We start from the raw sequence: 14,996 nt of genomic DNA on the forward strand, positions 1-14,996 counted from the left end.
TACCCCTCAGGCAGAGCTCAGTTTTCTAGTTTCTTGTCTGTCCTGAGCTCCAGACATTCTCCAGCAAGACACAGGAAATACACCCTTTCAGAAGTCCATTCTGAAGGGGAATGACTTGCAACTGCTATATTATCATAGATCATCCTTACTGCCTTCATTAAGCAACAGTTCTTCCTAATTAATGTTTCTGGAAACAAACTAGTTCACTAAAAATTCCTCTTATGTAAACTATATTTATTACTCAATCCTAGCTGAAACAGTTGCCACAGAGTTGTCCAGTTGTCTGTTTAGAACACAATAATAATAATGAAATATTCTGGGAAAATAAGGACTAGTAACTAAGAATATATTCCCATTTAGATTTTGACATGAGTATGCATCATTTCAGTATAAGCGAAAAACAAGGAAAATCACTGCATCAGTTATCAAATCTTGTTTCATCTACCAAATTAGGAAATTAAGATTTTCTATATTTGGTATACAAAAATTAAAATGAAGATACGGATCTCCAGAGGTCCCTCCCTACCTTACTAGTTCTATGAATCCTAGTGAAAAGAAAAAAAAAAAAGGCTTAAATATAAGTTGGAACACAAACTTTTTTAACTCCTCTTGTATAGTCACCTCGTGATAACAAATACAAAGCACACACATGGCTGATTCCAAAGATTTTTAAAATCCAAGCATGACATTTCTCCACTTTCCAAATTCATATGTCTTCTATATGAATCCATGCAGAAAAGCTGTTCTCACTAGCCAAGCCTAGAACTCATGAAATAAATCTTTACTGTTAAGAGCTCAAATAGGTTTAAAAAGTTTATTAATACAAACTCCCACTAAAATTAAGTTACTGTTGGTCTTGCTATGAGTGTGGAGGTAGGTGGATGTAGAGGAGGCAGGGAAGGGCTTACAGCAGATGACCTCTCATGGTCTCTTTCAGCCTGAATTATTCTATGCTATCAAGAAGTATGATTGTATGATCATGTCACTCCATGAGTTAGAGCATTGATGACACTATTAGATTAGAGCCAATAATCATGGCAAAGATAGTACAAGCTGAAAGACCAGTTTCCACTAGAAATGAGAGAAAGGCAGACTTCCAACCTCTATAAAGCATCTGTGTGCATTTGGTCTTTTAGTAATAGACCCTGGACCTTCCTATTCCAAAGCTGAATCCTGTGGATCCACTGCTGCAGAACTACCATCAACACTCATTTCTAACCATGTACATACAAATCCCTATTGAAAGTTCGACTTTCTACAAGCCTTGATGTTAATGAAGGATATCTTAGACAAAGCTAGACAATATTTTTTAAACAACTACAACAATAATTTATGAAGCCCAGGCTACAGTAGTAGAACAAAGCTTAAATCTGTGTTATGCTAAGTATTTAAGGCTCATGATTTCTTCATAGGTTTTATCCATGTAGCAGAACTCTTAACTCAGAGTTCATGCTTCAAACAACTCTTAAAGTTTTATTCTAGGTGCTTTCCTTGTCTGGCTACAAGTAACTAAGTCAGCATTACCTACTGACTTTCACTGTACTCCTTCACAACTTAATTCATATGTGTCCAGGTCTTGACATTTCATTACTCGATATAATCCACAGAATATACAATCAGTATTCATCCTTATTCCTCTGTCCCAAGAAATCAACTCCTTTTAGGCTCAGTGGTTAACAAAGAGCAGTCTAACCAAATCCCGCAGTTTCCATCCAATTCAAGTGTATTTTCCCAGGAACCTAATAGTTTTGGAGGGATAGCACTGTGATAATACATTTGAGATATCTGATAATGCTATTTTGATAATTTAAGAAGTTTTCCCACTTAAAAAAGGGGGGGAGGGGAAGGAGTCTCTTACTATAAAATATCTTGCAGAATTACCTATCAATCTCTGCCCAATAGTAGGGAATGATATAACAAGATCAGAGGGGACCGGGGCTATCTTAATACAATATTCGTATCTCATAGTTAATACTACAACATATTACCCTGATCTTCATGCTGGTAGTATAGTAAAACTACTCAGTGACAGCAGCTGTCTACATTTATGCCTAAATATCAATAAAAAGGAGGCATTCTATACTAGTAGCATCAAGTACTTACAAGAAATTATTATGTCCTCAGTTGAAACTAAACACCTATGTATACCTAGCATTACTGCCTAAAGGAAAGATTCATGAGAACCCAACCCCCTCAACAAACATTACAGCCATCAACACCATCCCAAACCACATATGTCCTGCTTTGTGCTGAAGGAAAACTCCTTTTAACAAACCAGGCTAGGAGGCAGTTACTTAACCACACCTGACTAGATCAGCAAGATCAAGGAAAACTAAATCTAAAGTGTAATACAAGTCTTACAAAAATATTCATGATGAAGATCCCAACTACATCAGTGCTACTGAGCATTAACTCAATAAGAAACCTGACTTCCCCTCTCTTCCAAAGTAATCACAGATATGTACAGTAAAGAGTAAGTTGTTAATCATCATTTACTTCATCAGCTTTTCACATTTTCCTATGTGTTTAAATGCATTATGCAGATACTGAGATATAACAAGTACATGAAAGTAAAGATTAACTATCTGCCTCAGGAAGAATCTAAGGATGAGTATTTACAATGTTTGACTGGAATTCATTTTCTACTATTGATAAAGTAGTAGGCTCTGAACAAACAAAAAAGCTATTCAATTTGCTACCAAACAGCTACCAAACCAGAAGTGTTCATTCTACAGTTCTGGCACAAAAGAATAACTTCTGAAAAATAAGCGATAAACAAAAACTCTCTGCAGTTTCAAAGGCAAGATTCCAAATTCTAAAGAAACATCAAATGATCCAACAGTATACCCGAATCTCTAGTACTTATGCAACAATCACTGGTAACTGCAGGTAGGGGTAATAAACAAGAGTTTATCAGGTTTCAGAGATGCCATTTAAAACTACGGTCAAACTACTAAACTGTCAAATACAGCTCTAACACATAATCCCCCCCCGCCCCCCCCCCAAAAAAAGAATGAACTAGAGCATCAACTTAAATTACAGAAAGGTGCATAGTTTCTCTTCTTTTTCCCCAATACCGTATCTTCCTCAAGCTCAAGAAGGTGGAAAACAAAAGTAACAATTCAAGTCCAAGTTACCAGATGTAACAAGTGCCAGACAAGAGAGAAGAGAAAGCAATCTGTAAGAAGTTTCAGAGTTACATACTTCCTAGCCAGAAGATAAGCAGCACTGCAACTTCCCTTCACCAAGGGCAATTCATCAAAACATTCCGGCAACAATATCAGCATCGCTATTATCTTTCTCTTCACCTCCAAAATTGACATTCAAGCTGCTCTACAGCATACTTTAAGACCTTCTTGGGCTTACCTCCTCGTCTCCATCTTCCTGTCTTTCCCTAGTTGGACTATTAAGCCACTTACTAGTGAATGAGATCCTTTTGTAACTCTTGATCATAGGCTGCTACTACAGACTGCCAGATGTAAATTTAAATGAGTACCTCTAAAGCCCATTGCTGTGCACATTTTCCAAAATGCTGTAATTAATACAATCACATTTTTTTCATATCAAAGTATGCTTTGATAACAGTATTGTAAGCTAAATATTAGTAAGTGAGAATCCTTCTCATTTGTCATCCCCAGTTCAGTTAGAATAAACACATCTGAGAGATTAAAAAGTAGTAAGATTAAATATTATTGTTTTTGTACACTTACACGCTACATAAGAGTCCAGCTAATAGTTCCTAAAAATTAGCTAGTTAGACTTAAGGCTGACTTTTTAGCTCAAAATAATGTTAACATGGATTTCATTTATACGTAGGCTCTTTATTCTTACCAGTATAGTATTGGATCTTCTAGCATTAGGCAAGAGGAACACACATGACACTGTTCTAAGAAAGAAGCATGTGGTAGAGCACTGTTTTTGGAAACATTCTATAGAATTGAGTTACAGAAAGTACAGTCAAACAAACATATTTTGCACTAGAGAGGGTCAACAGGACTGTGATAGATGCTACCTCCTTTAGGAATTCAAGGCATGGTCTTAGGCTGACCCCAAGGAATCTCTTCTCTATAAGCAAACTCTACTCATCCCTGTAGAAACCTCTGTAGCAGAGATGAAACACTCTTTACTGCAGCTGCAAATTGAGACAGTTTTTTCTGACTGGCAACTCCTTGCCCTGCTCCACAGTGCTGCACTGATATCACTAATATAAGTGACATAATAAAATTAATCCATCATATTGATATTTGCTTTCACTAGAAGTTGACTAAAAATATATAACACCCTGAAACAGGAAAAGATGGCAATTCTGAAATAGTGCTTACTGTAATCACAGCCTTGCTCAGACAGATAGAGCCTCTGCAGCCATACTCTGTTTCGTCTTCAGACTTGTAATAACTGAGTGTGTTGCTTTTCAGAACTACCCATCGATCCTGCCACCCATGAATGTAGTTGGTCCACTGCAAAAAAGGGAAAGAAATTGAGACGTCAGCTAATGGAAAAATAACAAAAAAAAAAAAAAAAAAAAAGTTTTGTTGGTATTTCTCAAGCTTTTGAGTACCAGGAAAAAAGCTGCAGTTTTTGAAAGTTCTTCCCAATTGAGAACTTTATTGCTGTTCTGTCCACAGCTCTTAAAACCACTTTTGCAAGCCATTTGTTAATGTCAGATTATAAAAAAGAGTGTTGCTTCAAATGAACAGTAAGAAAACAGATCTCTTCACTGAAACTGTGGTGCCAAGGCCACCTGAAAGAGAGGTGTTAAGCATATCAGTGACAGAAAGTATGTTCATGGAAGAAATTAAACATTCATCAATAAGTTGAGTTTTAGTCTGATTTAGAATCTATTTACACAACAAGTCAAATTTAAAGTAGAACACTAAACAACATTTTTTTTAAATTAAAAGATTATTTCTAAAAACAGATCTTACTAGATTATCTACATACACACCTTCCATTATCTCATCAACTACAGTATATAACAATTAAAGAACTAATTACTCTTGATATTAAGTCATTTTCATATTGCTCAGAGAGTAAGACTACAGATGCTGAAAAGACAGATGTTGCTTCAGATTTTAATTTCATAGCTACTTTCTCATTAAGATACTTGCTTATCAGGAGATGCCCCATCATTCTCTTGTTATTGTAATTTTTCTAGTGACCCCATACACAGAATTAAATTCATATTCCAGTGACAAGCCCTAGCTTCATCATACAAAAACCTAGTTAAAAGTGACTTATGACATGCTGACCGTTAGCCTCTTAAGTTTGCAGTATCTTGCCAATGACATTTGAACTGCACTTGTATCAGTATCACAATTCTACAATCTGTCCCACGCAACTCCAGCTACAGATTAGCATTTGGTCTTTAACTACTTACAGTGCAAGAATTGCAAGTTAGATAATAATGGGAAAAATTAAAAAAATATGTTCAAAAGAACTTTATCATTTAAGCATTTCCTTGATGATAGTTATTTGAGAAGACACACACATGGAATAGTTGTAAAACGTGTCTTTTTAGCATACAATCCAAACTACTATTTACCATTTTGTAATAAATAAATGGAAAAGAAGAAAAAAAAAGTGGGCTAATAGACTAGCTTCTACAATATAGCATATACATCAGTTTATACATATCTTATGGCTGAGTGCTAGCTTTGTTAGGAACAAGAGGTCTACATGATAAGAACGAAAGTAAACACTGTTAGCTGGGAAGTTTCTAACAATATCCAAGCAGTCCTACCGTTCCCAGATTGGAGACGCAAATTCCAAGGTTATCTTGGACAAAAGAACAAGGGAATCACCTTTCCTCCTTTGACACAGTTAAGTGAGGCAAATATAGCAGTCAATCTTGCATTTGCTGTTGTAATCAAAATTTGCTGTTGCAACTGAAAGACGACATGAGTTACAAGACTTGTTAAAGAATACTGGGTAGAAAAAAAGGTTGTGGCAAACTAAAGACCACTAGTTCAAGCATCTAGATACCTGTGCATCAAGAACAGATGGATCCATATCAAAGTCCTCAGTTTGTATCCACCTTAAAATTGTAAGCAATAAATAAAATGGAATAAAGCCTAGAATTACTTGTCTTTTAAGACATTTTGGAAGGTGTTCTTTTAATAAACCTCTCTTACCAAATTATTCTATTTTCTTCAGTTTCCCTCTTTATCACAGAACAGTTGAATGTTCAGCTGTTTGTTCATGTATTCAAAGAATTGTAGCCTACTCTTACTGAGTCTGAATTTAATTATACACAATAAATTTTTTAAAAATAAAATATTTCCACAGTAGTAAGTTTGGTATGCAACCATTTCATTTTACTTCTCAGGTATTAAAGGGGAAATTAGCCCTCAAGAACATTCATTGCAACAGGTTATCATACTTGACTCTTTGGATTATAGCCCCTGCTTTCTCACAGCAAAGGCAGCCTCAGCTAGCCAGCAAAACCATCTAGAAAAACATGAAGTCTGCATATATCTAGCTTCATAATAAGCTACAGATCTTCAGAAGAAGCCATGGCTTTACCTTCTGCTCCTGAAATAGCACCCAGATTTATATTTAATTTGCCAACATAAAAATGATTATCATACAAATATCAAAATTTCTAATGATGAGAATCATCTAGTTAAAAGAAAACTTTGCGGAAGAAAAACTAGCAATATAACCACACTACTGAACGAAAAACATCGCATTTCAACTGCTGTAACATCTCATGTCTCTCTTGCATGCTTTCCCTCTCCAAATCAGTATTAGAGGACAAGATCTCATAGATGAGAGCCAAGCCCTTCTTTTTCCTCAGCATTCCTCCCATCTCTGGGCTCACAAACATTTTCAAATTGGAAAGAGTTCAGAGTCCCTCACAAAAAACTAAGTCCTGGCTCCAGCACAACTTTTTTTTTTTTTTTTTAATATCCTAGGCCTGCTCATGATCTCAGTATCCCATGACCTGTGCGTTCTACACTGGCTTATGCCCATCCTTATGATGTACTACAGGAAAGAAATTTGAAACATAGTGCTTTAAAGACGTTTCAATATTATTGTCAAGTTACTTGCTAAATTTTTATATATATGAATATATATATATATATATATATATATACATACACACACATACAAACGCACACAGTTCGAAAATTAAGTATGCAATTACCTTTAAAGTACTATTAAAAATAAAATATCCCCATCTCATCTAGGACATACTTGCAAGTCATCTTATTTTAAGCGATAGAAAAAAAGACGTTCAGTAGCAAGCACTTTTTTGAGGGGGGAAACAAGCGGGCGCGAGTGCCATTTTCCCTCCTCCCCTCGCCACCTCGCAGCCCTCTCGCTGCCGGGTATTTCACGGCGCGGACACCCGGGCTAAAGGCTGCGCCGGTGCGCGCTGCCCGCCGGTGCGCGCTGCCCGCCGCCGGCGGCGCCGCTCGCTGAGCCGGGACCTGACGAAGGGAGGCAGAAACGCGCCGCGCCCGAGCCGCCGCGGCGGGGCCGCCTCGCCCCCGACCAAGGGCTCCCTCACGCCGCCGCCGGGCCCGGCGCTGAGGCGGCGGCCGGGGCCTCGGCGCCAGCGAGAGGGCGCGGGCCGCCCTGTCAGGTGGCGGCTGCCCCGGCCCGGCCGCCGCCCCGGCCGCCGCCAGGCCCTCGGGCGGCGGAGGGGAAGGGCGGGCAGGGGCAGAGGAGGGCGCCGAGAGCCGCGCCGCCGGGGGAAGGAAGGGGGGAGGGGGCCGGCGCCGGAGGGCAGCGGAGCCGCGGGGGAGGGGGGGGGCGCAGCACGCCTCACCTTGCTGAGCACCCCGCAGAGCTCAACAGGCAGCCCGAGCTCGGTCTCGGGGTCCTCCTCGGAGCCGGAGGAGTTCCAGCTCTGGTTGTCCGACATGGAGACCCGCGCCGCAGCCACCGCCGAGCAGGGAAACGCCGCGCGGCCCCCGCCCACAGCAGCCTCAGCCTCCTCCTGCCGAGGGGACGGCGGCGACGGCGGGGGGGCGGCGGGGGAGGGCGCTACCTGCGCGGCACCGCTCCGCGGTGGCACCAGCCCAGCCCAGCCCAGCCCGAGCCCGCCCCTGCCAACGAGCCGCCGGGCCTCAGGCTCGCCCCTCACTGCAGCACCGCGGCCCCAGCCCGCAGCGAGAGCCACAACATAGAGGCGGCAGCGGGGAGGGGGGAGGAGGGGCGAGCGCGCGCCCGTCTGCCGCTCGCTCCACTCAGCGCGCCGCCGCCGCCATCTTACGCGAGGCGGGTGCGCGGCGCCGCCACCGCCAGCCCCGCCCCCTCCAGGCCCCCCGCGGGCCGCGCGCCGCCTCCTGGGAGCTGTAGTCTTCCCGCGGCTGCCGTTGCATCTTGGGAAAGGTGGTTCGGGGGCCTCGCGGAGCGCCGCGCGCGCGGCAGCCCGCTGCGTCCCGGGCGCGGCCGCCATCTTGGTGCCACCTTCCGCGCAACGCAAAGGGCGTTTTTCCCTTTCGTGGCCTGACGAGGAGGGGAGCTCCGAGTGAGGGCTGCTCGGGCTGACTGTTTCTTTTTTTTTCCTCTCCCTCGAGTGAAGTGAGGCGTCTCGCCGGTCTTACTCGCTCCCTGGTGTGGGCATTGGGCGCGAGGGAGGAACGACGACTCCTTCCCTGCCCCGAAGCGGTGGGAGTCGGGGGTGAGTCGCCAGCCGTTCCCTCAACAAAAATGGTGGTTGCGGAGGCCGCAGGAAGGGGCGGAAGGCGCCGCCGGCCGCGGTGCGGGGCAGCGCCGGGCGTGTGCCCGTCCCACCGCAGGTGATGCGGCTCCGCCGCCCGCCGGGGCCCGGCTGCGCGGGGCCGCTCTCCGCGGCCCGGGAGGAGAGAGGCTGCTGAGGCCGCCCCCTCGCGCCGTCTTTTTTTTCTTCTCTCCTTTTTTTCTAAACCGCTCGGGGGCTGGGGCGAGGTCCCGCACGCTGCGGTTTGGGCTGCCAGTGGCCTCTGCGCCGCGGCTGTGCGGTTTGCTTTACCGCCTCTCTGTAAGGGTGTGCTGGGAGCAGAGTGGCGGTGGCGGTCAGAAGCCTCGCAAGAGGCAGCGGTGCCCTCCGTTTCTATTTGTGTAATGTCTTAGCAGTTCAGGGAATGAAATGAAAAAAAATTTTTTTTTTGTTTTTTTTTCCAAAAATGCGTATCAGACGTGTATCCTCTCTGATATTTATAAGCAGAGATATATTTGCAAAAAAGCAGCAACAAAAAAGACCCTTTGCATTACAGGGAAGTTGAAAGTTATCATTTTTGCATCTGAGGAACAGATGTAGTAGTTTGTAAAGGACTTAAGATTTGTCCTGGCTCATCACCTTTCTCGTGATTTCTTGAAAAGTTCATGTTAAAAACTAGTTTTGAATGTGGAAGCTTTAGTGTTGGGTCATATAGTCCTAGTTATACCTTATGAGCAGTGCTGTAAAATTGTATTTTCTCTGGCTTCCTCCCTGTGGCAGATCATTGTGTAGTTTCCCTAGATTATACTGCTTAAACATTTTCATTAAGGAGTGGTTATATTTTGAAAGAAGAACTGTTAACATTATTATTTACATGCATTTTCCACATAGGTGACTGCTAGAAGTTAGATAATATTAGTATCAGCTCAAAGTCTGCAGTATGAAGATATTTGCAATGAAAATAAATCTACAGCATTGAGAGTGGATGGTAAAGCAACATCATGGTCATAAGCAACAAGAAGTAATGGAGTGTAACAGAAGTTTTAATACTTGTGTAATCACTGGAAGGCACTGAAAAATTTTTAATGCAAGTTGATAGTGGATACTGCTTTTGGTGATTCTGATTTATTAAAAAGTTGAGAAACTGTTGTTTGGTTTACCAGCTGTTTGAGCAGAAACAAAGATACTTTTATTGTCTGTTGCAGTGTTTTGTATCTATTAAGTAAGCTGGACAATTGAGTTTTGTGTATATTTTTATATATAAGAAGAATCTGTAGTTCTTCCCAGCTCATTTATGTAGTTAAGTGACTTCACCTTGAAAAGTGGTCGTGTTTCCTGTATCAGACTGAATGAACATCTAATAGCTAATAGGCTCTGAGATACAAGCTATTCCAAAAATTATTCTTTCTGAATTAAAAATTATAACAGGAATTCTTGTAGGAAATCTTGGCTAGAAACTAAGATAAATCTTTTTCAGTTTAGGAGGTCTTGTAAAAGGCTGAATAGTAATTGAGACAGGAAAAGGTACTTGCCAAATTATTTGCCCTTGGAATAAACATTGAAGTTTTAAAGTCATGTAAGTTTTTTAGACAAAGCTACACAGCACTGAAAAAGGGATTTATTACAGAGTTGAAGCACATCTTGCGTACAGAAAATTAATCAGGGATGGATAGTCTGGTTATTTTATTTAGCTCTTCATAGATAAGAATAATTCAAATAGTATAATGAAGAGCATAGATTTTTTTTTAATCTTCATTTTTGTCATTGTTGGAAGCAGTCTTTATCTGTTTACGGTGTGAATGGTTTATTTTTAAAAGGCTTAAACTGTCTTTATGTTGTTAGACCTGTAAGCTAATGATTTTGGAAGAGATATGGTTCTAGGGGCTTTTTTCTGAAGGCTGACTCTAGATACTTGGATGGAGTCCAAGTTTTTATAAAGTGCTGAGTCAACTGCTATTTGTAAAATAGTTCAATTCAGCTGTGTTAGCTTGGGCACTCAGAATTTTCACTCCTGTGAATTCTGGCCCAGTTTCCTGTTCAGCAACATTGATGCATCCTCTACCTTTTTTGTTTACAGTTATAAAAATACTTAAATCCTTCTTAGCAGATTCTGTATTCTAAAAATCTAAAATTATGTTACAGAGCCAGAGAGCGAGAAGCAAAACAATAGCAGTTTTTTGAATGTGCCAGTAGGGAACCTAAGTGGTTAACACTATGGATGTTTACATGCTAATTGCACTGTTGGGCAGTTTCTCCTGCCAGCTCTATGCTTATAACTCACTACAGGATTAAAACTGACAGGAGCCCACTTCTCAGGGCTATTCAGGAACCAAGGCTCTAATAAATATCAAACCCCCTGTGACTGAAAAGAATTGAGCAGATAGTTCAGAAGGACAGTTTGATGTGCCTGCTTGCACGTGTCTTTGTTTGTTGGTGGTTTATTCTGCTGAGAAGCAGAGACTTTATAACAGCTGACACGTAAATCGTTATCAAGGATATGTTTTTACAAGGAAATAAAAGTTAAAGAGTTTGTTAAATTTGATCCTGTCAACCTTAATGATTTTTGCTAGATGAGTACTCAGAAGAGGCAGGTGCACTTGTTAAAGAAAAGTATGTAACATAATGTTACTCTGTTGGAATAAAATACTTGGCAAATAAGAGATAAATCAAGCATTATGAAATCAAATGTAATACTGTAGTGTAACCTTTTAAATATCAGAGATGTTCAAAATATTTTGATAGGGTTGAATTTTCCTAATTTGCTGAATGAAAACTGATAAGGAATATATGTTTGTTTTTACAGTAGGATAAAGAGGATAAAGCAATGCATTTGTGGAAGAAAACCCAGGTTCAGATGGCCCAGTTCTATTGATGGATTAATGCTTATACCGAGGTAGGTAGCTGAGATTTATTTCTTTAAAGATGGTGCTGCAAACAGTTACATGCACAGCTCAGATGAAGATTATTCTCTGCAGTGAGTGGAATAAGAAAACTACTTGTGTGGCCACCAGTTGAATGTTAATTAGCAATGTGATCAAAAACAAAGTGATGTATATTAAAAATGTGCTCTTACTGTGAAGATTTGATGTAGTCTATTTATTACTTACTGTATTCTTTCAGTAGTACTCAGAGGCCTATTTTGAGATGGCCTGACTGAAATGATTTCTAGTGCAAGGGAGGCATTTGAAGGGCTGGAATTGAGAGTTACCCTTGAAGCAGTCTGCTTGTCCTGTTTGTTCTGCATTTGTTCCTCAATTCTGTATTCTTCAAGTATTCTTCTATATGTAGCAAAAAGTGATGCAGTAGATACAGAACGTACTTCAGACTTGCTTATGGAGGATTTTCTTTGGTACAAGTGATCCTCACTTCCAAGAATATCTGCATTCGCTTGTGCTGGAGTTTAACCATTTTCCAGACTTCTTTTCAGAACAGCTGTCAAGATTCAAAAAAAAAAAAAAAAAAAAAGAGAGAGAGAGAGAGCGCGAGAGCGAGCGCTCTTGCTTGTTTGTCCTTTGAATCAGTATGTGTATGACTTCCTACACAATTTCTTTGGAGTATGTTTTATATTTTACATTTATGTAGACTGAAATTTTGGCAGATGGATGAATACAAGATTTTCTGTCTGCAATCTAGAACAGCGGCTGTTCATGAGTAAGGGTATCTGTATCGTTAATATTTTCTTTATTGGGGAAGCTGCTTACAACAATAAGCTTTAATTTCGTCTCAGTGCAAAAGCAAGTAACTGCAAAAGGTGGTTATCAGTGATGTTTTTTGTAACATTCATACTAGAGAGAGGCACTTACCCAACTTACTTTCATTCGTGTTGCTTGTCTTGGCTTATGAGTTTGTCAGTTGACACAAGATGTATTACGGTGAGGTGGGGACCCAGTGAACACAAATGTGAACACAAATGTCTTTACGACAAATGTATTTCTTGAAGTAACTGAAATAATTTTGAATCTTAAATTGCTGAATTAACTGTCTTACTGGAATGTGTTGTAACTAGATATTTCACTCGTAGTTGACTTCTGAGGCTCTCTGATCTTAGGAAGTACTCAAGAAGTTCGAGTTTCCTCACAACCGTTCTCTATACGAATGTGATTGTTTTAAATGTACCCAAGATATCTTTTTAAGTACAACATGGAAGATACTTTTCACTGAGTGCTCTAAATTTTAGTAGTATTTGATAATAGGTCATTTCTGTTTTTTTTTTTTTTTTTTTTTTTAATTAAAAAGAAAAGTCAGGAGTCTCAGCTGTACTTTCAAATCTCAAAGGAAGTTTTTTTTTCTTCCCATTGATGTTTTTAGTGTAGTACTAATTTCAGAGGCCCACATAACATAATGATCTGCACAATACTAAGCCTGATTTTTGACAAAAGCTTGAAAGTGATTCTTTGTGATCAAAAATGGATAAAGGAAGTCCTTCATCTAATTTAATTGTCTGTTGTGCTTTCAGTGCATTTACATAACTCTTACAAGTAATTTCATTAACAAGGCCAAAATGTCAGTAACATTTATTTTTTTTTGGTGTGACTGTCTAGTGACTGGATTGCTGAAGTTATCCCTTCACCTGCTTTCAACATTTGTATGTGAGGTAGCTCTGACATTTTGCTTTGTGCTTATAAAATAGACATTTTGGAAAATAAGGTAAAAAAAATGTTCAAAATGGATTTTATTCTGGAGAAAATTGGAAGTTTATTTCAGGCTTGTACTGTAACAAAATGAGGTGCCAGATTTGAATTAAATATTATGAGTGTTTTTTATACGTTTTACAGAAATTTAAGGTGCCATTTCATTGTGACCCTTGCTGTAGCTTCCTAAAAATAATTTTTAAAAAAGATGTTTGAAATAATTGTATTGCTATTTCCAGTATCAGTATTTTTTTTACATACTTTGAAGATTCACTTTGGGCAATCTAGATGTAAAAGATGGTTCCTTACTTGTCTGTAGTATACTGCTTGAATCTTACCGTCTGCTTTTGAGAAGGGGAGATTAGAAGTGGTACATCTTAGTAACTTCTTTGCATCTCACTCTTCCTGGCATAAGCATCTGATGGCAAAGATGACAACTTGTTTTCCTTTATGAGGACTAGTACACAATTTATATGCATCAAATCATCATTCAGTGTATGAGTAAATGCTCTTCCAAGGTTTTCCATATTGGTGTCATTTTCCAGTCCTTGTATTTCTCTTTAGCAAGCTGTTACACTGTCAATAAAAGGCAAACTGTTAACAAACTTTAAAAATGTTATTACTTTGCTAATAATACTGTGTTCACGAAACTGAATATTCTTAGAAATATTTTGGCCTTTCTTTTTCTCATTTATTATTATTTTTATACGATAGGATGAAATTTTCACACAACGCACTGTTTCCGATGCTGGAATTGCTAGATTTTTATGAGGATAAGCTGGAGAAGTAGCACAGTGTCAAATACAAGCAGTTTCCTTCAAGCTAGTTGAGTCAACCATACAAAAAGATGCTAATTTTTGAATAAAGGTGCAAGCACTTGAAATTAAATTGTAGATCCTAATTGTATTCTTGTTTCAGTCTTGTGACATTTCCACTGAGACACGATGAAAGTGTCTACGACACTTTCATATATAGTATATAACCCTGATTAATTCAGTTCAGTTTCTGTGCTTGCTCCTGGAAGAGCTTAACTGGGATTTTTTTGGGAGTCTCCTACCTTCCTGTAGATCTCGGGTTGGTAACAAAGCTTCCTATACAGTAATGTTATCCTGTGATTCCTCTCCACTTTTTTTTCCATTAATTGGCATCAACTCTTCCTCTTTACAAGTTCTTTCAGTAGCAATTTGAAAGTTACCTCCTCCATCACTCCAAGATAGTGATTCTCCTGCTATCTTCTCCCAGCCCCAAATCAAAGGAATAAAAGGATCGTGTTTAATTGTGGACTGCCTTCACTTCCCCGATTTCACACCCTACTTACTCAGTGTGACACTGAGAGATTTAACATGTCCTGAATTAGAAGAAACAGCTCAGTCTTGCAGCAGTCTTGAGGTGACAGCATGCCAAAAATATGTCACTCTTTGCCTAGACTGTCCCGAGTTAGTGTATCATCACGTTATGATCCTTTACCCCCCCCTTTTTTTTTTCCCCCAAGTTGTTTTAGGGAAAACTTTAACAAGAACATGTTACTGCAAGCTAAATTTTTCCCTAGGTTGACTTTGCATTGAAACCATTGATACTCACCTGTGCCAGTTTCACATTTTACATGGTGTTTCAAATTGTTTCTCTTGTGTTTCCTTAAATATTTTCATTTTATCATGGGCAGATGATCTGTGGTTTTATCTGACAGTGGTGTGCCTGTTGTCTTACTGTAGCTT

The 14,996-nt window shown here is 39.9% G+C and overlaps 2 protein-coding genes across 4 annotated transcripts in view; one reads left to right on the plus strand and one right to left on the minus strand.

The window, feature by feature from the left end:
* The window catches only part of CERT1 (ceramide transporter 1), a 74,944-nt gene extending 66,735 nt beyond the window's left edge, over window positions 1-8,209 (minus strand). For both annotated transcript variants that reach the window (XM_062599676.1, XM_062599675.1), the window contains exons 1-2: window positions 7,775-8,209; window positions 4,323-4,457 (exon numbers count right to left, since the gene is read on the minus strand). In XM_062599676.1, the coding sequence (XP_062455660.1) occupies window positions 4,323-4,457; window positions 7,775-7,870 (231 nt within the window). In that variant the 5' untranslated portion in view covers window positions 7,871-8,209. The remainder of the gene's footprint in view (window positions 1-4,322; window positions 4,458-7,774) is intronic.
* A 175-nt stretch (window positions 8,210-8,384) lies between these two features.
* POLK (DNA polymerase kappa) overlaps window positions 8,385-14,996 on the plus strand; it is a 35,934-nt gene continuing 29,322 nt past the window's right edge. The window contains exons 1-2 of one of the 2 annotated variants that reach the window (XM_062599835.1): window positions 8,385-8,632; window positions 11,454-11,543. The gene's annotated coding sequence lies outside the window, so the exon portion shown is untranslated. The remainder of the gene's footprint in view (window positions 8,633-11,453; window positions 11,544-14,996) is intronic. The other variant, XM_062599836.1, reaches the window with a different exon arrangement.

Source organism: Rhea pennata, chromosome Z (genome assembly GCF_028389875.1).
Source record: "Rhea pennata isolate bPtePen1 chromosome Z, bPtePen1.pri, whole genome shotgun sequence".
Taxonomy (NCBI): domain Eukaryota; kingdom Metazoa; phylum Chordata; class Aves; order Rheiformes; family Rheidae; genus Rhea; species Rhea pennata.